Here is a 25,404-nt window from a genome sequence, read left to right on the forward strand (position 1 = left end):
GACCCCTCCCGCCCGGCGCTGAGGTTCCGGGAGCGGCTGAGGGGATACGTTCCTCCCTTCGCCTCTCGCCCCGCCGGGGCCGGGGGTGAGTATCAGCCTCTCGGTATCCACTCCGCTCCCCCCGCTCCCATCTGCTGCGTGGACAGGCCGTGAGCCCAACTGGAGACGAAGTGTGCGTCGGCCTATGGCGTCCGGGTGCTGTGAGGGGGAAGGGGGGGGAGCGCCAAATGGCGGTGCCGTCTGTCCAACCGCGCCGTGTTGCCTTCAGAGCCCCCTCTCTTCTGAAGGCTTTCCCCTCGCTGTGGGCCTGCTCCCTCTATGCTCAGCTTTCCTCTTTTTTTTTTTTTTTTTAATTAAACCTTTGTAGGTTGTTTGTGTATGTTTTGATCGATGTTTTGTCGTATTTTACCTCTAGGAGCTCTCCCCCGCCCCTCCGCCCCCCCGTTCCCCCAGCCCCTATGAAGGCTCTGAGGAGGTTGGGCGCTCCCGGAGCTGTGTCCTCTTCTCACAAAGCAGCCCCAGCACAGCTATTTCCTCTATAAGCCCTCTGTATATGTGTGTGTGTTCCCAGTGCTTCATCAAGAAGACATTTCCCACTGACATCAGTATTTCTGCTGTTTTAGGTGACAGGGGAACAGCAGCATCTCCACAGCGTGATACCTGGCTTTGTTACATTAAACATTACAAAGTATGGAAGATCCTATTTATCCCATCACGGTGGATCCTATTTGTCCCAGCATAGTGCACAACTTCCTCCTTTGCCTCTGAACGTTTCTATTTTCCCATGAGCTGACATAGACTGAGAGAATCAAGGCATGTTTTAAAGCGAAGTTTTTCTACGCTGACATCTGATCCGAGCTGCCTTGGAGGAGCATCCCGCCTGCATGGACAGGGCAACATTTGCCTGTTCCACCGCCTTTTTTCATGACTACAGCAGTTCGGCTCAGGGCACGTTCTCCACAGGACACGTTGACTTCATTGATAAAATCGAATCGTTCACTTATTCGGACTTTTTTCGGGATTATTTGATTCCCAACCAGCCCTGTGTTTTCTCAGAAAAGTTCACTGATGGCTGGGGCAGCAGGAGGAATTGGGTAACTTGGGGTGGGAAGCCTGATTTCGATCATCTGCTGCAGGAGTTTGGTAAGTGATGGCATTTTTAATACCTCGTTGAAACATATGCTAAATGAAACCGAACTTTGTTTTGTTCCTTTAAAAATTGAACCACTGAACAAAACGAAGTGATTCTACAAGCTACTTTTCAAAGTTAATGCATCCACTTTCTACACTTTTTGTCTCACACAGGTTCTAACCTTGAATTTATATCCTTAATGAAATAAAATAAGAAGTGTTGTTTATAGAATCATAGAATCATTTAAGTTGGAAGGGATCTTTAAAGGCCATCTGGTCCAACTCCCCTGCAATAAACAGGGACACATACAGTTTGATCAGAGTGCTCATAGCCCTTTCTATAACCACACCAATTTGTATGCCCACCTGACTTTAACTGCAGGAACGACCCAACACTTACTGAATGGACAAAAGAAAGCATTATCCATTTACAGTGAAAAATCTCAGAACAAGTCATTAGCCTGTAAGTTACTGATATATTTAACATGTGGCAATTCTAAATCAATAGTACAGTTTATTAAGAAGAAACTGAAGATCACATTAAGTAAGTAAACATCTTGTGATCTGAATCATGTTTGCCTAGAACTGTGGTGTCAGGAGTGAGTGCAATGCAAGCAGTTGTTGATTTATGTATTTGGGCTGTACTTAGCATGACAGTGTCCAGGCCTTAGTGGTTTCTACAGTGGATAAGGTTAAAGGAGTTCAGTTTCAGCACTATATTCACCAGAGTTTAGGTGAATTTAATTTAGTTTCAGCACCAGAATCATTAAGGTTGGAAAGACCTGTAAGATCATCTAATCCAACTGTCCACCAACCACCAGTATTGCCCATTAAACCATGTCCCAAATCAGTTATTCTGTTCATCAGTTTTTCTGTTCCCACTTGAGTTTAAAGAGTTTGTATTTCAGGAGAGGCTATAGTACCTGTGGCCAACTGTGATGTCAAGGAGTACAATTCTAACCCAAAAGAGCAGCTCCCCTTCAAGGAGTACATAAGTTACTGGAAAGAGTACATTAAAAATGGCTACCGTTCATCTCGAGGGTGCCTTTATCTAAAGGACTGGCACCTGAGCAGGTAAGAGAGCACTGTGAAAACCCCTGCATGCCACACACAACAGCAAGATGCTGTGGAGCCCTAATGCTTGTCTTTTTACTGCTCAAGTGTTCAAATGCTGACAGTGCTGTTTGTTAGCACCTGGCCACTGAAATGTCAGTCTTGTATTGCACTGTTCTTGGGTACTATATACAGTGAAAGCACTGTTTCCTGTAGAAGCTCACGTTCTTGAGCACTTCCCTTTCCATTTGTCTTTTAAATGAGTGTAAGCCATGCAGGAACCATGTGCCTGTACATTTGTCTTTTGTTTGCTACTTCTTAAAAAGAAGGGTATAATCCTTTAGTATCCATTTTCTTTTCTGCTAACCTTCCCAATCATTAAAGCTCTTCAGCTTGTGCAGGCTTTCATTTTTCCCCAGCCTGCTGCTTGTGAGATGCTTGCATTGTCCATGCCTGGCTAGGACTTTTATACCTTTTCACCTAAAACTTCTTCCTTAAATGTGACCTGTTTCTAATCCAACTTCTTTGTTTTCAGTTCTGGTTTTCACTTTTGAATGTGCCAGTGACTTCTAATAGAAAAAATTAGTCAGTGTCCGCCTCCCCTTTTCTGTTCTCTTAACACAGGCACTAGAGCTGTGCTTGCTTCAGAAAATGTGTGGCCTTGGTGGGAAAAGGGTAGCATGTACTGTGGGAAGAGGCCAGATGCTTGTTAAAATCCTACAGCCTGGCTTCCCTCCTAGCCCTCGTATCCTCAATCTTTCATCTAGTTTGACAACCGATCTTGCAGCCATCTCATCTAAAGAGAATGTGTTTATTAGGGTCTGTCTTTGTCATAATTAGGATTCTTCTAAGTAGCTAACCTTCACAGCTTTCCTGGGAGGCAGAAGAGCACTACTGGTCACATTTTAAATGAAACTGGGAGTTGTAAATGAAATAAAGGAGAAGGAAACAAATTATTAATGGTCTGTGAGAGACCTAACGGGTCTCTGCTTCTAGATTTTGGGAATTTAGGTAAAAGGAACAATGCTGCATTTTTCTAAGCCCTATGTCCAATACATTATCTTTTTAAGAGCTTTCCCAGAGCAAGATGTTTATACAACTCCTGTGTATTTCTCATCCGACTGGCTGAATGAGTACTGGGATGCTATAGCTGTGGATGATTACCGGTTTGTTTACATGGGACCTAAAGGTTCATGGTAAGACAGCTTGGTTTCTGTCACCTTTACATACTTTTTTTAAGATTAATATCACAGGGGATTATCACACTGTATTTAAGGATATCATTTTGTTGCAGAAGAATCATAGAATGGCCTGGGTTCAAAAGGATCTCAAAGATCATTTAGCTTCAACCCCCCTGCCTCAGGCAGGGTCACCAATCACTAGACCAGGCTGCCCAGAGCCACATCCAGCCTGGCCTTGAATGCCTCCAGGGATGGGGCATCCACAGCCCCTTCGGCAACCTGTTCCAGTGTGTCACCACCCTCTGAGTGAAAAACTTCCTTCTCATATCTAACCTAAAGCTCTCCTGTCTCAGTTTAAAACCATTCCCCCTTGAAGAAAATGCAGCCATACTGCAAAGTGCTGTACCTGAACCCAGCAGTCTTGTTTCTCAAGCAGATGGTTAATTTCTGGATGTGGTTTGTCCTTATTCGGTCATCCCAGGTGCTTTTGCACCTGAAAGCCCTGAATACTTTTCACAGAATCTGTAAAATTTTCGTCTGTCTTACAAAATGTTCTAGAGGAGAAAAGCCTTGGGGAATCGTCAGCCTCTTGTGATTTGCAGAGCCGACAGAAGCCTTGGGGGGGTGCTAATGAGTAAGTCAGGTATTTTGCAGGTGAAAGATTAAGTTGAGCTTTGTTAGTACTTTCAGTATTCCCAGCAGTTCACATCACAGGATTTGCTACTGTTGAAAAACTTATATGACAGATTCAAAATTAACTGATGGAAAACCACAGAGGATATAAAACACTGCAGTACTGTAGTATGTAGATACAGTGGTCTCAATACTTAAAACAGTCAAGATTAAATAAAGATGACAGTTTGGGATCAAGTTTCCACAGTAAAAGTTGACTTCTATGCATTTGATTCTTGCAGACATGAATTCACTGTAAATATTTTAGGCACTGTCTTTACTTATATCTCTGATTTCTGCCACAGGACTCCATTCCATGCTGACGTCTTCCGTTCCTATAGCTGGTCAGCTAATATATGTGGGAGAAAGAAATGGCTGCTCTACCCCCCAGGGCAGGAGGATTACCTGAAAGACTGTCATGGCAACTTGCCCTTCGATGTGACTGCACCTGGTCTTCAGGACAGAAGCGTTTACCCTCGCTACAACCAAAGCCAACCCCCTGTGGAAATTGTGCAGGAAGCAGGGGAGATAGTTTTCATCCCCAGTGGATGGCATCATCAAGTTTACAACCTGGTAAGATAACATAACACAGAAAGATAATCAGGCTTGAATCAGAATGAACTTTAATTGCCACAACATTTTGTGGATGCTAAAAGTCTGGGCTATGAAAAAACTTAGATTTATGGAAGGAAAGTCTTTCAGTGACTACTCAAGATGATGGCTAATAGCAACCCTGAACTCAGAATCTCTGTGTCATTGACTGCTAGAAAATAGGAAGTTATAGAAATGAAAGATGCTGTCTGCACTCTGTTTTCTTATGTGCTTCCCTATTAGGTGCTATTAGTCACTGAGAAATAGGATACTATTAATATAAATCTTGGTTTCTAATTGTAAATTGCAGATGACTACTGAAAAATGCTAACACATTTGTCTTCACAAACCAAAAATAACAGCCTTGTTCCCTACCTCCCCCACAACACCAACTCCAACTCCCACATCTTTGCCTCTATGAAAGGCTTCCTCAGACAGAAGAACTAGAGATATTTTCCAATTCAAAGATGGAAACAAAATTTGCTATTTTTCAGGGATGCTAGAAAGCAACAGCCTTTCAGCACAGTGGTGGTGTTGGTAGCAAAGAAGCATTTCCCTTGTTGAGGGACACGATTTTATGTTTTGCAGCAGTGATGTTACAGCTGTTCTCTCACATTTTCCTGTGTAGAGATTAATAACTCTTTAAACTGTTCCCACAGGAGGATACCATTTCTATTAACCACAACTGGGTGAATGGCTGCAACGTAGCTATAATGTGGTGCTTCCTGCAGGATGAATTAGCAGCTGTCCAGAGAGAAATCAATGAATGGAAGGACCCTATGGATGATTGGCACCTACAGTGTCAGGTATCACAATATATTGCTGTCTGCCTCACTCTTCATTAGAGGGTCAGATATTTCAGGGGTGCATTACAAGTTTTCTGGGTGATTGCATGGAACCTTATTAGAGCTCTGAGACACACAATCTTTAACCTCATACCTGGAATTAGGATATGATTCCTAAGCAAATAGGGACTGGTGACAACTTCATTTCTTGGGAAACAAAATATTTTTTCAGTATGGTAGAGAAGGGCTTGTGTCAGTACATTTTTGCTACATCAAGGAGATTAGGATGTTGTCTGAAAACTAATGCTTCAGCAGCTCTTCTTCAATTATCATAGAATCAGAATAGCCTGGGTTGAAAAGGACTACAATGATCATCTAGTTTTAACCCCCCCTGCTATGTGCAGAGTCACCAACCACTAGACCAGGCTGCCCAGAGCCACATCCAGCCTGGCAAGGTTAACCTATCAAGGTTAGCATTGATGTTATCAATCAGTGTAGTAGTTACTGTCCCCTTTTCAAAATATAAGTGCTTTTCCATTTAAAGAATAGGAATTAGAAGACACTTACACAGGAGAACTGGTTTCAATATCATTCATGATGCAAGAGCAAATCTAAAACAAGCAAAATTAAGGTGAAACTGGTAGCAAGCTTCTGTGTTTCCAAAAATGATGCTTTCAGAAGGCATAATTAATGAGTAGTGTTGTATCTGGTATGTTCCCAAAATCTTAAGTGTGAAGCAGATGTAAAGTTTATTTCTAGAGTCTGTTACTGCTGCTAGATTGATACCTTCCAAAAATAGTTTATCAAAACACAGCCATTTAGTAGCTCATAGAAACAGTGTCTTGTTTTGGGGGCTAGTGACGTTTCAAGTCAGGTAAGGAATTTCAGTGCTGTCAAGGATCTGCAGCAAATAATGAGCTATTAATAAACATGGTTACTTATAATTCTGGGTAGTGAGTAGCTTGATAAAATCAGTCCCTGTAATTCTTACTGTATGTGAAAAAGTTGCTTTCATTTCAGTACTGTTTTTTCCCCTAGTTGATCATGAAATCTTGCACCGGTATAGACTACAAGGAGTTCTACAATTTCCTCAAAGTTATTGCAGAGAACAGGATTTCTATCTTGGAGAACGGCCTCGATGATGAAGCTTCAGCAAAGAACACTCCAAAAGCTGCCATCTCCACCTTGGGTATGCTCCACGCAGTGTTTGATTTAAAGAGGACTGTGAAGGTGTTAACATCTTTAAGTGCTAATGAAGATTTCAAGAAACTAGACCTGACGTCGCTTTCTCCACCTCCGGAAGCATTGCTCCACCACTTGAAAGCAGCAATAGACACAGCACTCCTCTAACTTCTTACCTGTTCTCTTATTTGTAAAATGGACTTTTTGTAAATTGGGTGTTTGTAGAAGAATGACTCCTCCCTGTTGAATAGCTGTTGCAATTCAAGTACAAAAAGCCTTCCTATAGAGTGGGGAGAGTATATTCCTAAGATGACTGAGTAGTTTTTAAATTTACAGCATTTGAGTCTCTGGAATAACTAGGAAAAAAACTCTTAGGTAACAGGGGATAAAAAAAAGCATTGTACTCTGATAAATGAAGGCCTGCTGATGAGTATGAATTCAGGGAAAGAGGAACAGAAATTCTCTGTGGAACAAGCTTACATCTGGCAGAGCTAAACACTGGGACTGCAGTGGTTTGCAGCATACTGCTTCTGCTGAAAGCTCTGTATGCAGACAGCTAACCTGCACTGCAGGCTCCAGCTAAATCATTGCAGGTCACAGCTAAATTACTGTCAGACCTGTCCTGTTTCCAGGTGTAGCTTAGACTTTTAATTGCTTCCCCTGAAGCCTAAGCTGTCTCAACAGCTGTAGCTTGGATATAGAAAAGCTGACTACTTGTTTCTTACACAGTGGCATCTCTAAAGCTAAAAGTCTCAGGTATGCTTGGCTTTCATATTGCTCCAGGGCCTGCAGGACTAAATTTAACATACAAGGAAGATGAAGTCCTGCTAGCAACTCTATCATTAATAATTTAACAGTGTGAACCACACAAGCTCAAAAGAGGCTTGAATGTACTCCCTCATTTCTACACAGTATTTCAAGGCACAATATTTTATCAAGCAGAGACTTGATGAATCAGGGAAGCTAGCAAGTAACCTTGTACTATCTCCTTAAAAAGCCATGCTTTTAACAACAAATAGCACTACTGCATGGTTACAGAGCACAATTTGCTACCTGAATGCTACCCTTGCGCTAAAGAGCATTTCTAGTGAAGTATTCCTCTTGCTTTTACTGGTTGGCAAGAAAGCCTAGAAGCACAAATGGCTGCACACTGTTACCTTACGTTGCCCCTTTAGGGCTCACTTGAATTATTGATCAAGAACTTCCTGAATTTTTAAAGAGAGTTGATCAGTAAGAGCAACAAATGAACTTAGTAGGAGTCTTCAATAGGCTGAAAAATCTCCTTGTTTTCTAGATAATCTTGTGGAGTTTGTACATGCATGCATTTTGCATGTCCTATTTTGTAGCAAGTAGAAGTTTAGCATTTTGGGTAGGAAATGGTACTTGAAAATGAAATCAATATCAAAAGCATGGAAAAATGCAATATAGAGAAAACAGACTTTTTTTTTTAAACAGCTGTGACTACATCTCTGTGATTCAGCCTTCTGGCAGAGTGTTTATTTGGACTGAGAAATCGCCAGTTTTAGGCAACTGAAATTAAAAAGTTCACAGCTGTCACTTACGTGTGTTTACATTCTCAAAGACAGGCAGCTGGAGCTTCTCTTCATTGTAAGAATGAGATCTCATAAAGATAAGAAACAGTATTTTAAAGCTGATGATCATTGTACTGGTAGGAAAGCATGGTTTTGGTCTTGTGTTCCCCAGTCTCACAGCATGCTATGTAACTGGTATTGGCACCAACCACTTAAAACACCCATGGAATTCACTGCAATTTTATAAAGGTTTTGCTTAGCTGAATGTTACTTTTCACTTCATGTCAGTGCAAGTCAAGCTTTTACACTGAAACCACTATCTCAACATACCAGAAGATAGGACAACAGATAGGATAGCTAAGAGGTGTTCATATGAAGGAAGGTGAGTCACTACCACTCACTCTCACTTTCTTTTCCCTTGCACTGTCTCTGCACCACAGCCTCTTGAGTCCTGAAGATACGGTGACAGCTCTCCTTCAAAAGGCCTGCTAAGGCTTAATGAGATCAGTGTGAGACAATGAGGTGAAAGAGTTTAATTGCAGCCAATTAGCCTAAATGTTAAGCTCCATTCTCCATGATTCTGCAGGGAAAAGGTGCACATGGGTTTATTGGTTTAGTCTCTCTCACTAATTTGCAGTTCAAATTCCCCCATCCCCATGAATTATCAAGGCAGTGAAAGAGCCAAAGATCTTCTGAAGTTAAAAAAAAACATAAAGGACATTCTCACAAGAATCTGAAGACAGCAGTGAGGTTGAAATAGGAAGTATGCAAGCCTGGAATCTCTCAAAAATGAAACAGTTTTATTTAAATACAGTTACTGTAAAACATACATTAGGATACTCTTACACTAATATATTAACTGTTGTAACCAATGTACTGTTTATTAAAGCATAATACTTATGACGAACAGGAAGAAACAGTCTGTAGAGTTTTGATTTGTTTTCCTGAAGTCACAGACCTGGAAAATTTAAAAGTCAAACGGTAAAAAAAAAAAAAGCAGGTTAAAATCTAGTTCAAAAGAGCTTCAGCTCGAATGTACAATTCACACATTAGTACTTTCATCTGAGAGTAACAGCGTATCAGAAATCCCTTTACCTTTTTCAAAGATGGAATAAAAGCTAGCCCAATTCTAATCTTATTGTGCCCCACTGGTGTCAGTGGGTGTTCTGCCAGCACAAGGCTGTGCACCTAGGAAAACCAATGTTTTTGCAGCTCTGTCAGTGCAGGAGGCCAAATGTTTTTATGTGTTTTCTCACCAATATTTGATATCTCTTACCTTTTAGGCACACACAAGCCCCTGAAGAATTGGAAAGCAGCACCAGCATTTTCAAGGTGCAAGTGTGATATCCCTGAGATTTAATAGGAGTCTGCAAAGTATAAATTTACATTTAGAAGTATCTTCAAACAGAGAAGTTAGTCAATAGCAGCATTATGGTGCAATGGAGAGGTACAGAATTTGGCAAAGGGAAGAGGAGGAAAGATCTTCCTCTTAGGGATGCAAGAAGAGCCACCTCATTCCAGGAACAGGTTGCTTAGGAGTACAGAGATAGTCTCTCTTGTGCATCCCACAATTTCTACCATGCAGGAGTCCCATCGTGATGACTCTTCAGGCTTCATTTGACCACTTTCTACTAAATAATCTCCCTTTACATCTGTTTACCACTGCAAAACAAGCACAGCAACTGAGAAAACAGTTAAATGGAGTTTCAAGGGAAAGAGGTGTATTGCTGTTTTCAGGAAAGTGAAATCAACAAGGGCAAAAGAAACCTCCTCCACTTTCCAATACAAGCTGAGGTTGCATAGATGGCTTTCAGCCTACAGCACTTGCATGTCTGTGCTTGATAACTGTAGCTAGTCTAGTACAAAACCTAGCAAGAACCCCTCATCTGGAAGATAACTGTCCTTTCCTTTTCAAAGGCAGCTGGAGCAGCAGTGATTTGATTGCTTCTTCATCCAACAGTGTTCGGTCAAAGCATGGCAGGGAGGAGCCTCCCTGCTGGTCCTGGGATCAGGAGGTGCGAGTCACGTGACAGTTCTCTCTTTGGTGGAGCCTCATCCTCTGTATGTGTTCATAGCATGACTGGGCAAGGAAGAGAGCAACCCATTAAGGAAAAGTTTTGGAGCTTTGGAGCCAAGTTTTTGTCTCTTGCACATAGAGTGAAGCTACAGTGCCCCCCAAGGCAAGATAAAAGATTAAGTCTGCATGTTATAAATTAATGGTGAAAGTACTCTGACTAGAAGGAAAATAACCTGTGCTAGGCATGTAAAGAGCCCTCTAAAATTAAATCAGAGTAGAGAGCATCAGCGTTTCTACCATTCAAGAAGGGCTCCCCTGCAGCAGCTTGCAACTGTCACTGTTAAAACTCATTTTCTTACCTCCAGTGCTGTTAATAGAAAGTCATACAATCCTCCTTGATTGGTGGGGTCCATCAAGTCTCTGATCAGATGGATTTCAGCTCCCAGGTGCTGTATTCTGAAAAGAAAAGAAACACCACAACTAGAGCAAATCTCTGGGCATCAGCACTCACAGACGTGAGTCTGAAATCTGATTATGGAGAGGGAGAGACAGATCTGGAAGTCCATTGCTGATTCCTTGTGCAGCTCCTTGATCTTCCAAAAGCTGAGTCCCTGAAGTATCCTGGCATGACAGGATCTCAGCAAAGATGCCCTCTATTTTGTGCACTCAGTCTGTTATTCCCCCTCCTCTGCCATCTACAATCAAGAAAGCTGCCTAGCATACAAACATGCATCATCCTGGTTTCAAGATTCAGCTCCAAGTTTAAACATTTCACCCTTTTTTGGAGACCGAGAACATCCAAGTCAGTCAAGGACTTGGACTCACACTTGCCAGAATAAAAAAAAAGTACAGTTTCATTCTACTGGATGTAAGCAGGTTCCTGCAGTTCCAGTAAAAGCAGCACAGACACAGCCTCTTTGGCAGAAGTGTTGTATTTACAGTCATTCCTACACGAGAAAAAACTAATTACTAGATGGTCAGTATTCAAGACATTCCTAGTCTCCAAACTGAACCACAGTGCCACACTGAGAGCAGAAAAGAGATTTCTCATAGGTTTATGAGGGCTGAGAGTAGTCAACCCTTATCTGTTCACTCTCAAAATATAACACCAACTAACCCATCAGCCTTTCTGTAGCTCTTTCAAACCCCTTGAAAAAGAAGTTAATAGGACTGACATCTGCAGGAAGGGCAGCAAGGTAAGCAGAGCACATTTCTTGCATGTTTGCACTGCAATGAAGATGATCAGACTTTTCCTTTCTGAAGATCTGTTCTTCCTTCATATCTCTCTCCCAACCCAGTGTGTGGATAATTCCTGTGATGGCCTCAACAGTTGGCCTTCAAAGACTCCATATTCCTATTTTTTATATAATAACCTTGGATGCCAGTCAGACTGCATTACTCATGACAGCCCTGAACCACTCTCTTGGACAAGACTTGGACACCCAGGAAATCCCTAACCATGTTATATCATGACCAACACTAGACCGCAGCTGGCACTCTGTATGACACAAGAACCCAAATGCATCTCAGCAGAATGCACATTAAAAGACAACTCCCAGTTTTTCATTAATGTTATTTGGCTTGGAATGTAGAGATGCCCTTTCTTGGATTGAGTTAGTACACAACCATGGGATTGAGAAGGAGAAAGCACCACTTACTTAGCTCGTGATACAACATACATCAGGAGGGGCAAGAGGTCATCCATAGGGAGCTTGTAGTCTTTCTCCACCACTCGGGACACAGTGCTCTCTATCTCCTCATATGTCTTCTGGAGGATCAGCAGCTTTTCCCGGGGATCCACTGTGGTGCTATCAGTGCAAAAACAGCTGTGTCAAAGATGTTTCCACTGCACAAGTCAAGAGATAAAGCAGTAACACTTGAACCAAAAACAGACATCAAGCAGTCCTCCACACTACAAAAAGGAATATATTGATCATCTCAAATGGCTGCACAAGAGACAAAAAAGCCAGCAAGGTGGTACCAGGAGGCATCAACAGGGTCCACGTGGACCTCAAGTCTTCCCAAGTCATGAGGACCCTAGTGCTGCCTTTCATTTTACCTGAATCACTCAAGTAAAACTTTAGGGTTCTGTTAGTGGAATGAATCTCTTTGGGCACATTTATCAAGAAAGCTGCTCTTGCAAGGGAATAATACAGGTAACATATCTATAACGTTGCCCACCATATCATGAAAAGGTATATGTTGACTACGCTGCTTTCCCCAGTGAAAGCCAAGTCACCATGGCTTCCATGGTGAGGTTCTCACCATGGCTAGAATACACAAGGACTTGAGAACTTCCATCTGATGTCACTCTTAACACTTTCCTGTACCATTTTATCTTCGTTCCCACGTGTCACTGCAGCACTATTCCCTAGGCTGGCCCTTAAGCCAACAAATCAAACAGAGCTTCTTAAATCAAACTCTGCTTTTCTAATATCTTGGAACACCATATTGGCAAGATATCCCTCACATAGCACCATCCATGTGCCCAGAGCAAGAGGTTCTATCATGACCTGGCAATCATAGCCAGGCCCAATCTGCTAAGCACATTCATATGAGCAAACTTCTTTCCATCAAAGTCAGATTTCATGTCAGAATGCCTCAGCAAAATTAAGTGGAGATATTTTTCAAGGAAGGATTGCGTTTAAACACTTTATTGTATTGACATTCTGAGGGAAAAAAAAAATGCTACAGAAGAAAAAGTGAGAAGATCTTACATCAACTTCTGCAAACACTCTGTGGCAGACAGGAAACACTTGTCTTTGATCAGGGACCGCCTCTGCAAAGGAGACAAAGAGTTGTGCCTCTGTCAGAGCATCTCTCCAGGAGCCACCCCATGCCTCATTAGAACCACAGACATTTAAGTGTGTTCTGACTCAGATGTCTTTGAAAAAGCCACTGAGCAGAACACTACAAAGCAGTCCTATGCAGAATACATATTCCCACCCAGGGCTATTGATAGACAGTAGTTGTAGATCATAACTAAATCATCACACATCAGCTTGCTATGATTTCTGAGTGTGGCACAGGGCCTCTGTGCTTACTTAGGTGAAGCTCCATCATTGGCTGGCACCAACATGTGGCTCTACACCATCTCACTAACATGCCAAATTCTGCTTTGAGGGCTACTTCTTACCTGGTTGGTTGTCAAGGTGAGGTCTTTCAGAGGCCAAAGGTGTCTGAAATAAGATTACAGAAATAAAAATTTTAGAAGGCAGACAGCTATGTCTCAACCCATTCTCAGTCAGTCTTCATTGTTAATATCTCCCCATTGAAAGCCATACAGGTGCAAGATGTTGAGTTCTCTACTCTCAAGCACATGGCTACAGGAAAAAATAATAGCTCAGACTCATTGACCTGAAGGCAGGGTTGGTTTTACTTACTGATGGAAACCTAGGAAAGATTTCAGTGCTAAAGCTAACAATGGATCAAGGAACTAACATGCTATACATTAGTTCCTTTAGTGCCATCAGAGCTTACCCTGGCTGTTAGTTTCCCAATTGATATCAGTAGGATGCATCCTGAATTAAAAAAAAGTCACTTACTTCTGTACATCCAGAAACTCCAGCAGCTTGATGTCAGGAAATAGACTTAGGTCCACAATCCCTTGACAGTAGAGGTCATCTTCCCTTTCATGATAGAGCATGTAGAGCATGAAAAGCTCAGGGTAGAAGCAGGGCAAGATCAACGGAAGGACCACACTGTATGCCTTCTGGTCGCTACAGCAGAGAAAATGAAAGTTGAGTCCTATAGCAAAGTCTATAATCTTCATATGACCAAAAGCTATGCAGCTATACAGGAACCAACATAAGAAACAACTCCTAAGACTGCAAAATCTGCAAAGAGCACTTGTTATTTCTTAGGAAAGAAAGAAAGAGTTTCAAAGATGCCTTTTTCCAGCTGCCTACCATTCCATCAACCCTTTGAATTCACCCATCCCATACAGGGATGTCTGCACATTACAGTGAAAAGAAATCCAGACAAAAAAACAAAAACAAAAAACCTCTACCCACCCTCAAAAACCCAACACTTGAGTGTCTCCCACAATTACTTCTAGTTTCCTATTCTAAGAATGTTGTGTCTTCTGCCTTTTCTGCCACATTTCCTGCACCATGCTCTCGATTTCCAAACCTGACTTTTTCTCAGTGATGGCATCAAAGTCTCCATCCCTGCAACAAGCAAGCTCCTTGCTTGTGAGATAATGCAAAGCATGCGGTAGTTCTGGGGCTGCTGTCTTGCATACAGCTGTGCTCCTGCACAGTATCTGATGTGAGTTATCTTGCAAGGCTGTGTTCCATACACCTCCAAATGCCCACACCTTTATTCCACTATGGAACACAATTAGGAGAAGTTGCTCTCCTGCAAATCACTGAAAGCTTTACGCTCAAAGAGAAAAGTGTGAGAATTAGACCTGAATCAAATGTACAAATAGAATCATATTATCACTTACTGCATTTTAGAAGATACTTCCTAGGTTCAAGCAGCCTAAGATTAAACAATCTATGGTAACACATACCTTACCTCTCCATCTACACATTTTGCAGGCAGTTGACCTTTCTGTTCCAATGCCAGATGGAGCAAACCCCTATAACGTAAGCAGAACAAAGTTATATTTGTCTGAAGACATAGTTTGTGCCTGTAGTCACTCTGTTTTCTTCTACACTGGAACCTCTGTTTAATAGAACTTTACAGAATGATTTCTGTCTCTGGGAGCTTTAAAATATAACTTGAGCTTTAAAATATAACTTCTGAAGACTAGGGCAGTCACTCCAGAAATCCCAACTAGTCTTCACTGAGCACCATCTGTTCATATTCCCACTTAAGAGATACGAGGCTTTTCAACACTAGCTTTTTCAATGCAGTATCTTACCCACGTGTAGTTAGAAGCAGAGCTAAAAAGATATTCAAGCAGCAACACAGCCCCAGTCATACCTTTGATCCTGTTCTTATGTACCCATGGGCACAAGCACGTGACTGAACAACCTCCATTTGGAATTACTACCCATCCCGGCCAAACCTCAGTGACATGCTTACACTGCACGTTCTTAACTCCTGTTGTGTTGAGGCACGTTAAGCTGAAATCATTTTTCACTCAAATATAGATATTGAGTACCACCGCTTGCATGCTTTGATACACTTTGTTACCCTCATTACTTATCTTGCTCGTATTTGTGCTTATCTAAATAAGAATATTATGAGTAAGAGCTCATTAAGCAGCCGTATCTCAATGATGTTTAGTCACATTAAAGCCATACCCTGTCGTTTGTGTATTGAGCAATGGATGTAACACACTTCCAAGGACCATAAGAGCTTAGTTAACGAACCAATCTCTTTATCTAACACTGCTTTGAAGCAAGTCTCCCAAAAAAACGTGACGTGAAATAAAACCATCCTGACATAAAGGAATTATCCCAATGATCTACTTCATACACCCACTGGAAATGTCTCAGACTTCTTTACTTACTGGTAAAACTCCCATATTTTCTTTGCATAGTACTTGACTTCCTCTTGTGCCATAGTCAGCAAGTGTCTGTTGGCCCCAATCCCGGAGTAAGTTGCCTGAAAAGCTATTGTCAAGGCCTTCAGCAGCTTTCCCAGTGGGTGCAGAGAAGATTTCAATGCCTGATGATAGAGGAAAATTAAGTTTTACAAGCCATCAGCAGAGGAGAAATACTGAAAAGCATCCCAGCTTTCCTTTGTCAGCAAAGGAGAACAAGCCTGGAGAGACAGATTATAATTTTGGTCTATTTTAACTGCCAGAAGCCCACTCTCCTTCCATTATCAGAAATAAATGTGCTTAGCAAAATTTGCTGCTGTGATGATCTTTGCTGTGATATGCAAAAAAGGACAAAGGCTTCAAGGTAAGCTTGGCTGAGTGGAAAACAACTTAAGAGTTCACAGAAGCAGATTAATCATTTCCAGCAACTGGTTATTTCTTGACGCTGTTTGAGAGCCAAGAATAAAGCTCTGTCACCACTTTCCTGACCTGTACATTTGCATACAAAATGAATGTCCACAAAGCATGGAAGAAAACCCTCTTCTTCACAAACTTAGATATTTACACCCATTCAAGACGAGATTCTTGAAGTCACTGACTGTATTGCTGATGCTTTATATTAGCACACAGAAATTGCTACGACTTCTGTCTGTATTCAGCGGACAAACCTCTTTATACCTTACCTTCTCTAAATAGCTCTGTAGTGACCCCAGTTCATGGTGCTGGACAAGCTCTTCAAGAATATCTTCTGTCTTCCAGGAAACATCCTCAGTCCCCCTGAAAATGTGGACAGGTGAGGAAGGAAAACCATGTAGGCCAAATCTCAATTGGGATTGCAGGTGGGACACCAAGGGGGTTAATAGAACAAAAGGAACTGTTCTGTCTACACAAATGGCTCCTCCGCTGCAATGATGGCATGCAGTACTCGTACCTTTGGCAGAAGAGGTACTCCTGAGATTTCCGGAGCTCTTTGCTTGTTTGTATGTGAAATCCCGTAAAAGACTCCTCCATTTCTTCCTTGCAACCCGAATGGATGAACTCCAGGAACTGGTCATAGATTCCCTTCCACCTCTTCTCTACCGGGAACTCCTTGAGGCCCAGCTGACTGCACAACACGACATGGCATCAGGCTTTTTTGAGGAAGGGTGCAATCATTTCAGACTTCACTTTTTAAATACGGAAAGTTTTCTCCAGAATGAGATATCAATGCAAGAACTATGGGAGCAGGGAAGGTCACGAGTGCCCAACTGGTGATTCAGACAAAACAACTTCAGTCTGTTATCCTGGCAATGAGATACTTTGGGCTAAGAGAAAATAATTCATGGTGTATGGAACATTGTTGATCAATTAATCACAGGGTTTCTGCTCCACACAGGGGTATTCCTAAAGATAGAGAGACTTTACTACCTTCTTTGCTTTTCTGTCTCTGAAGCATCAACTGGGTATACTCAGATAGGAGCACAGAGGGTCAGAAAAGGAGTGGGAGATATATTTTAGCAACCTAGCTTTGCCATATAGCTTCAGGCCTGTCAGTGAATGCGCCAATGCACATGCAGAGAAATGTGTGTATGCATGAATAAATGACTTCCCAAACTCTCTCCAGACTGAGAATGGGAGTATGGGTGGCCCGTGGGAAGACAGGGGCCGAACATCTGTTTTCTGCTTCCCATGTGACGTTAAGATTAATGATAAGTTGTGCTCTCCTCTCCCTGTATAAACACTAGATTTCAGACCCGCTTTTTCAGGCAAGGATTGCCTTCATCCCTGTAGGGACCGATCCAGGGCTCTTCCAGGTGCTGTCAAAATACAAGCCACAACCCAAAAAAATCAGCTGGTTTTGCTCACGCTTTGGTTATTCTCTCATCCAGCTGCTCGTTCGATGTATTCAGGATACCTTGTGTCTGAAGGCCTTGGCCTGATTTATTAGTAAAGGTTCCCTCCAGAATAAAGCCATTGGCAAATGACAGCTTTCCCTGCAACAGAGAAATATGGGATTACTGTGCCAAGATCTCATTAGCAAGAGGAAACAAGCTGGACCAAGCCCTCCAATTCTCTTTTCCACAGAGCCAGCTCCTGAAATGGTGACTAAGAACAACTTCCAACACTGATGTGTACATTTTTAGCATTCAAAGCAGTAGTATCATTAAGGTAACGATCACTGGAGAAAACACATCCCTGATACTGAGTGACACATGAATGACTGTGGAGGGGGAGGACCATCACAATCACAGAGTAAGATTTTTGTATTATGCTTGACAACAAGAAGCCAATATCTTTGAGTTACAAAATTTTCTGGCTTGAAAGACATGAACTGAAATTTCTCCTCTTTTTCCACTGCTTGTTAAAACCACAAGCAAGTTTGGCCTCATAGATAGAGGGAAACATAAGATAGTCACCATAAAAGCTTTCAGAACGTTTGCTGCTACCAAGAAAAACCTTAATTTCTCTGGGGCCAATACAGGAGAAGGCGTGCAGTAGTTTGATTGAAACTTAAAAGGATTTAATTAAACCAAATTCAAAAGTCAAACAATATTGAAACAAATCTGTCTTCCAAGGCAAACCTGAAATCCTTAGTGCTAATAACAGGAGGCATTCTATCTTCACATAATGAGCAGATTTTTCTAAGCCGACGACTCAAACTAAACATTAATTTTGGAGGAAGCTGCATTTAAACACTACAGCCTCTACAAAATTCACCCCAGCGCCTCTGGCTGAAGAAGATTACGACAAATGCTTCCTCCCATGACAAGTCAGTAAATGATGGGGCTGATTTGCAGTTGTTGCCATCACTCATCAGCTGTTAACGTCAGCTCAGTCTGATCTGACCACACACTTCCCGTCAGACTTGCCATACATCTCTGTAACAAGCCAGAGGACTCGTTTTCCCTGCAATAGGGCCCTCAGTGAACATTTTGACTAGATATTTTGGTTAAAGATCAGCTGAAAAAACGTTGAACGTATCAACACAGTGGCCAGATTGTAAAACCAAACTTCCAAGATCCTTCAGCTACACTAACACCCTGGTTATACCAGCATAACACTGGTACTGCAATTCCGTTTTGTTCTCTGCCTCATTTTCTGTGCTCCTGAACCACTACAAAGGCTAAAACATTTGTTCTGAGAGTACAGCGTCCTAACTGCAACTGTGAAATGCAGTTGGAAGTCTCCAAAAAAAACAGCAATAACAACTAAAAAAATAAACCCTCAAATTAAAAACAACGCAATGCCCAAAGCCCCTAGCTGATTGAAATCTCCCTGCTGCAGCTTCCATTGTGTGAATGAGAGGGATAACAGGAGAAACAAAACAAGATATAACAAAAAAAAACCGACACAAACTTATTTCATTGCAGCCTTTCTACATAGTTGCTTGCTTTCTATGAAGCTAATGGATTCCTCAGAGTTCATACCATCTCCCTCCAGAAAATGTGCTCACCTTTCCCACAAATGTTAGATCTTGCGTGAAGTTTCCTTCATAGACTGAGTCATCTTCCAAGAGCAGAATCCCAGAACCCTTCATTTAAAAGCAAAAGCAGTGAATTCATGACGCTAAGTAGTAAGTTCATACTTATACAGTTAACCTAGAAACAGCCACTGGCTCAAACTTACTTATGGGCTGCATATTCTGAGAACCTTTCTGAAAGCCCAAAAAGTCATATGCAACATCAAAGAGAAAAGCAAGGAGATGGTCTACAGATAGTCCAATAGGCATCACAGCGTGGAGGAGATGTACTCAGTAGCCAGGTGGTTTTAAATGACAGTACTACTACAATTATGTCCCTAGAGCAAGGAACCAAGGGCACTTTCCCACTCCAAGAGTGGTCACCAAGAACTGTGATATGGATGAACTCGTGGTCTTCCCCATCCTATGACCTTCCAGTGACTCTAGTCGGCTGTGTCATTCTTTGTAAGCACATTAAGAAAAAAGAGGAAGGCAGCTGCCATGTGGGATTAGCTTTGTCCTTTGCTGGGCCGTCAACAGGGCATTAATAAGCTTCTCTTAAGCACTCATAAAATGACTCGCTCCATTGCCTCCCAGCTCCCACGGTTGCTTACAGTAGCATGCATTTCAAGGAAAGAACACAAAGATGCAGAACAGACATGGGATAACTTATGCCAAAGGGGTAAATAGTTCTCACTAGGGTTTGGCCCAAGGTTTGAGCCCGGAGGTTTATATGTACCCACACCAGTCAGAAAATGTGGTCACTTTTAAAGCTGTAACACATTTTCCACTGGAATGGTTTTCTTGATGGAAAGTCCCCTTTTTGGCAAAAACAAAAGGTTTCCAGGGGAAGCTTCTTGGCCCTACCAATTTTCCACTAGGAAAACTGAAAAGATCGCTCCCCACTCGGAAGCTTTGTGAAGTTGAAGGAGCCTTTGGCAGCTGGTAGTCCAGAAGACAGCTTTATTTTGGTTCCCCACAGATGGAACTTGAATGGAAAGCCCTTCCAACAGTTGCCATGCTAAACATTTTGTCCTAATTTGGTGTAAGAGGAGGGAGGTTGTTTGCTTTTTTAAGTGTGTATTTTTCATGAGAAGAAATACTTTCATTTCCAAGCCAGCTCTCCCATGACAGTTCCTCACACCAACATCATTTCAATGAACTGGAAAGACAACTTAACATAAGTACACTCACATTGGCAAGGTAAAGACTTAATAATCTCCAAGACAGACACAGTATCGTATTTACCAGCACAGCACTTGAAATGTGAGTTCAGTTCTATAACTGTGACCTGATGAACAGCTGAAAGGCTAAACCTACAAGTGTCCTAGCATGAGCAAAAGGTGACAGCCTCACTTTTTTGTTCCTACCTGTACTTCATGAAGGTGATTAGAAACAGAAGACTTTATCTAGGCTTTGTTCGTCAAAAACACTTTTGTAGTAAAGTATCAACGCTTAATTTTCCTTGCCTTCTGTTTTCCCTCAGAAATTAACTACAAAATGAAAGCTTAATGTAGTCTTTGATGGAGGGATTCCATGTCTCATTAGCTAGATAGTCCACTGAAAACGGATACTCACCACCATTTTATCAGCATGAAATGTCCTTTGATAGCAGACACCTGACTGGGTGACCACAATGCCTTGTCCATGTCTGTGATCATCAAGCCATGTCCCTATGTATCTCTCCCCTCTGAAAAGCAAGAGAGAAAAAAAGATGAGCTTTTTCCTTGAATCACTACATTTTAGTCAGTTTGATGCATCACATACAGAGGCTAGGTTTACCCAATACAGTGCTCCATGAAGAACAAAAGCCAGACTTACTGCACAAATTCAACTCAGATTCCCCAGGAGTTCAAGCTGTATAGCAGAGACTGAACACATTCCCCCTTCATCCTCAATCCCCCCTGTCAGAACATGAGGCTTTCCTCATACCAACAGATTGGGAATACTGTCAGGCATCTAAAGCCATCTCAGATCCATGCTGCCTTTACCTGTCCTTGTCTTCCCAGACTCCATATCCATTCTTCTTGTCATTTTCCCACTGTCCTGTGTATTTAAATGGATGTTCAGCTGAGAAGTTCTCCAGTATACCAAACCCTTGACGCACATCGTCTTTGAAGTAGCCTTTGTAGACCATATCATTCCCATACCTGCAGGGAGCAGAACAGATTAAGACAGCACATATTTGATAGCTACTATAGAAGCAGGAAGACAATAAGATGAGTAGATTGGGCTCATCTTCCTGCTAAATACTGCACATATTTGACTAGTGGCTCTGGAGGTTGCATTGGTTCACTATTAGGAACGTGCATCACTCAATTCAATCACTCCACAGACAGCTTTCAGCATTATTTGAGGACATGCCACTTAGGCCTGCAATTGTCTTGGGAGAGGCTGCTCAGTCCTTGACCTCCTGCCAGCCATGTCCCAGTGACTATCGATAAATCCAGGATGGGAGTAGGTCAGACCAAGCAGGAAGCCAGAACTGCCTTCCCCTTCCTACTCTCACCAAGCACCCCTTCTCCAGGGATCACCCTTGGGGAAGAAGAGCTTCTCAGAGCTCTAGCCATGCTGGACAACAGATTTTCTTCACTGCTACAGAAGAGAACATTTAAGCTAAGCAGAGCTATTATCTTTAATGGTCAACGTGTTTTCATGTTTTACACTACACAGTAGCACAGCACGGTTCAGTTGGCTTTAAGTTCCCTAGTGGCTTCTACATGTGCTATAAACTGTGTTTTATTCGTAAATAAGGAATTTTATGTCCTCGTTTATGTCCCCTCTGTAAGGTTTGGGTCAGACAGCACAGTCAGATGAGAGAGAGCAAATGCTGTGTGCTCCACCACATCTATCCAGGGCTGATTGCACACCAGGTGCTCTCTATTCTGCAACAACAGGAACAAATGCCAATGACAATCTCACTTATAGGACACAGAGGATGTTCTGTTGGGTGGTTACAATGGTTTTTAGCTCGTGGGGAAGCTCTTACTACTTTAATATTTTGAAGACAAAGGGTTGATGAAGAAGCCATACTGCCCATCTGCAAAGCAAAAGCAAACAAAGCCAAAACCAAAAGCCACTCAGGCCTGAATTATCCCGGTGCAACTGGGCCTTCCATAGCAATGTAGGAACACTTCAGCCATTATATACATGGAGCTACCTTTTCCCCAGAGTCCATCTTTGGCTTTTACTTACTCACAGATTCCATAGCCTCTCATCTTGCCCTCATACCAGTGGCACTTATAGCAGTCATACCGGTCTTCAGATCGGCGAGGGACAAGGCATATTCCAAACCTTCAGGGTGCATATGGTGGAGGTCAGCATGGCAACAAGTGACTCAGTTGTACTGGATCAAGTTTAAAAACTAAGAATCTGCTAACGAGATTTTACATGGTTGGGGCCTAGCTTTACCTCTGACACCAATGAACTGCTTTCTTAACTTCAATTCAAAATATTTGAGGTTTTAATTTTCCTTTTAAAAATATAATCTGTTCTGGGACTCATCTAGAAATAAGATATCTTAGAAGTCTTACTTTCAGAAAGATTTAGGAAAATAAGGTTTGAATTTTGTAGTATGGTTTCTTCCCCTTGGAAAAAGGGATTTAAGAGAAGTTCTAAAAGATACTTAAAAATTACTTTCCAAGGTATTTTGTATGAACTATTTCATTTAGATTTAGAGATCAAAGGTGCTATTCATCCAATCAGATGAAGATATCTCCATCATAACAGGTCCTCTGCACTCTCTTCTTTTCTTTTTGTAGAAAGTTTCAACTCACTAAGTCTATTGCAGGTGTCCAAAATCAAACAAATAAATTGGGCTGTTACAGTATGTTCCTGTTTCTCTAGGAGGAACAATTTCTCAGTTTATTTTGATAACAAGTAAGCAATCAAAGTAGTTGGTTTTATTGTTTTTTTTAAGGCTTACCCATGCTCCAAGCCCTCTTTGAAATCTCCAACATGGTTGCGACCATCACGCCACTTCAGTGTCCCCCTGCAGTGTGAAGCAAGCGTTACATAAGGATTATCACCAGCATCATTCACAGTCGAACATAAATTATCAAGGCACAACCTAGAGATTGCTAAATCAAAACATTTCCTCTGGGGACAGAAAGAGAGAAGTTCCTCGTGCACCTTGGACTGTACTGAAAGGTTTTAATACTATAAGGTTTTTATGCCCTAGAAGGAGCTGGAAGAATCTTCTTCCAAATTCTCTCATCTCAAAAGCATTTTTTTTTTTAAGAGTTGCTGGGTCATTCATTTAGAACAATGTACACGATCCTTTTGTAATTACAGTGTAGGATGTGATTCGGCCAGCTGAAGTTCCAGCATGGCACATCCCTGTAGACAAGTCAATGACACCATGTCCCAGAAATTCACTCTAACAGGTGCTATGAAAACAAAAGAGACAAGCACTGGCCTAAAGGGATTATATCTTTCCATCTGTTTTGTGCTGGGGTTGTAGAAGTGATTACATGAGATAACAATGCAACAATGAGACTAGAACAGTCAGTGCAATGTGTGCTCAAATTATTGCTCAGATAATGCACATCTGTGAATGAGTTTCCTCCAGCTCCGCATCTCCCCCTCCACCCACACCCACTCACTGTTTGAAATCTTGCATCAGCCCAGACACAGCTGTCTGCCTACAACCAAAGACAATACAAGATGGTGCAATACCACACCCATGACACATTGTCTTGACTTTCATCAAGGATGTTGTTATAAACACCTACACAAGACAGACATTTTTGGGTATTAGCACACAGCAAAGTGGTCAGATCAATTTACATACATTTAAAATACATCTCCTTTTGCTTTGCTAGTGTCAATGAAAGAAAAGGAAAGGAAAACAGACAGAATGCTAGCTCCAGCCACAGGGATGGTTCAAGCTATTCTCAGTGGGACTGTCTCCTTCCTCCACTTCAAGGCATCAGAAGTACTGGGACAGAATGGCAAAGAATGCATAAATTATTGCTGGAGAGCCCTGATTTGCACAACCACAATGTTCTACTTGTGTGCTTTGCTGTGCCAGTCTTTGGTGGCACAGTCCTGCTGTGCCAGGAGCCATCAAGGCCAGCTTTGATCTCCTGTAACCCTGTATTACTAGCAAGTCCCATGGAAGAGTGATTTCAGCAGTGGAAAGGAAGGCCTAGTAACCAAGAAATTAGTCAGTTCTGCCACAGGTTTCTTGGGATACTTCAGTTAACTCATGTACTCTTAAACAAGAGAGATATTCCTTCTCCACAATGCTTTTCCAGCCCTAAAACATTAAGAGGCACAGTGCAAGGAAAGTGCATCTCTCTCTGTGCCTGCACACAGTGGTTTTCTAATCTCCATTGGTAATGCATGTGTTGGATAAGGTGGAAGTTATGTAAAGGATTGCCTCAGGCTTAGCTCTACTCCAAACACCTATTTAATGCTGATTTGAAGCAAGGCAGTAACTGTTCCAGAAAAGCTTTGAGATCAAGCTTTTGATTCCAGAAATTCGGATTATTTTACAGCTCTTTTAAAACAAGTCACTACACTCTTATGGCTTCAACAGAAACAAAGTGTGTAAACAAATAAAAATAAATCTGTGTTAAATTTGGGAAGTATACAACTTCCATAACAATCTGTTTTGGTACCCTCAGCTCTATCAATCCTCAAAGAGATTTTAGTTGGGACCATTTAACCTTTCTTTCACTAATCGCTCCTTTTTGGCCAAGTTAATTGTTAGACTTGGGCTGGTGTTGTGAGCAGTTCTCATGCTTTAATAGATTTTCATATCACAGGGAAAAAAAAATGTTTTGCTTCCTTGCAAGCAACATTTTTATAATTGTGTTTTTTTTTCTTCCCTTCATTGTGATGGTAGGATTTTATGCCTCAGGCTCAAATTATAGTAATAAACATCAGCTCAAGTCTAACTCCTAATTATAAGTGTAATCCAGTGCAGTGCCTTCAATGTGATCATTATTACATTAGGGGCAGCCTCTACAATATACTACATAAACCAGTGTAATTAGCAAGACATCTACTATACAGTAGATCAGATGGCAGGCCTCAAGCTTTAACCAAGCCCTGAAAGCAAATAGGTATGTCTCAACTGCCCTCTGAATTTGTCCTCGATGCCAGATTTCTCTCTGGAAGCAAGTTGAGGCAGGAACCAGAGAAGCCAGCACACCCCAGGAGACCACCAGCCCATAGTTTGTGCTCCAGGCAATCAGAATGGGGTGGAATATCCCACTCATGTCCACAGACATTCAGTGGAGTCCTCAGCAGAGGAGAGACATGAACTTGTTGGAGCACGTCCAGAGGAGGGCCACAAAAATGATCCAAGGGATGAAA

At 41.9% G+C, this 25,404-nt stretch overlaps 2 protein-coding genes across 12 annotated transcripts in view; one reads left to right on the forward strand and one right to left on the reverse strand.

Moving 5' to 3' along the window:
• The first annotated feature begins 10 nt into the window (after positions 1-10).
• JMJD4 (jumonji domain containing 4) lies at positions 11-9,044 on the forward strand. 2 transcript variants are annotated; one of them, XM_015281087.4, is made up of 7 exons: positions 11-85; positions 624-1,143; positions 2,040-2,205; positions 3,255-3,380; positions 4,343-4,610; positions 5,288-5,434; positions 6,452-9,044. In XM_015281087.4, the coding sequence occupies exons 2-7, from the start codon at positions 885-887 to the stop codon at positions 6,761-6,763; spliced, it is 1,278 nt and encodes a 425-aa protein (XP_015136573.1). In that variant the 5' UTR covers positions 11-85; positions 624-884; the 3' UTR covers positions 6,764-9,044. The 2 variants fall into 2 exon arrangements, with proteins under 2 accessions (XP_015136573.1, NP_001026130.2); NM_001030959.2 differs by having other exon boundaries at positions 11-172; positions 6,452-9,040.
• ALS2L (ALS2 C-terminal like) overlaps positions 8,907-25,404 on the reverse strand; it is a 57,606-nt gene continuing 41,108 nt past the window's right edge. For all 10 annotated transcript variants that reach the window (XM_040695458.1, XM_004939096.5, XM_040695457.2 and 7 more), the window contains 16 exons: positions 23,006-23,071; positions 22,276-22,374; positions 21,072-21,230; positions 20,659-20,770; positions 19,075-19,152; positions 17,487-17,614; positions 16,573-16,746; positions 16,325-16,418; positions 15,609-15,766; positions 14,661-14,729; positions 13,690-13,863; positions 13,281-13,323; positions 12,862-12,923; positions 11,803-11,952; positions 10,504-10,600; positions 8,907-10,207 (listed from right to left, as the gene is read on the reverse strand). In XM_040695458.1, the coding sequence (XP_040551392.1) occupies positions 10,136-10,207; positions 10,504-10,600; positions 11,803-11,952; positions 12,862-12,923; positions 13,281-13,323; positions 13,690-13,863; positions 14,661-14,729; positions 15,609-15,766; positions 16,325-16,418; positions 16,573-16,746; positions 17,487-17,614; positions 19,075-19,152; positions 20,659-20,770; positions 21,072-21,230; positions 22,276-22,374; positions 23,006-23,071 (1,735 nt within the window). In that variant the 3' untranslated portion in view covers positions 8,907-10,135. The remainder of the gene's footprint in view (positions 10,208-10,503; positions 10,601-11,802; positions 11,953-12,861; positions 12,924-13,280; positions 13,324-13,689; positions 13,864-14,660; positions 14,730-15,608; positions 15,767-16,324; positions 16,419-16,572; positions 16,747-17,486; positions 17,615-19,074; positions 19,153-20,658; positions 20,771-21,071; positions 21,231-22,275; positions 22,375-23,005; positions 23,072-25,404) is intronic.

This window comes from Gallus gallus, chromosome 2 (genome assembly GCF_016699485.2).
Source record: "Gallus gallus isolate bGalGal1 chromosome 2, bGalGal1.mat.broiler.GRCg7b, whole genome shotgun sequence".
In the NCBI taxonomy this organism is placed as follows: domain Eukaryota; kingdom Metazoa; phylum Chordata; class Aves; order Galliformes; family Phasianidae; genus Gallus; species Gallus gallus.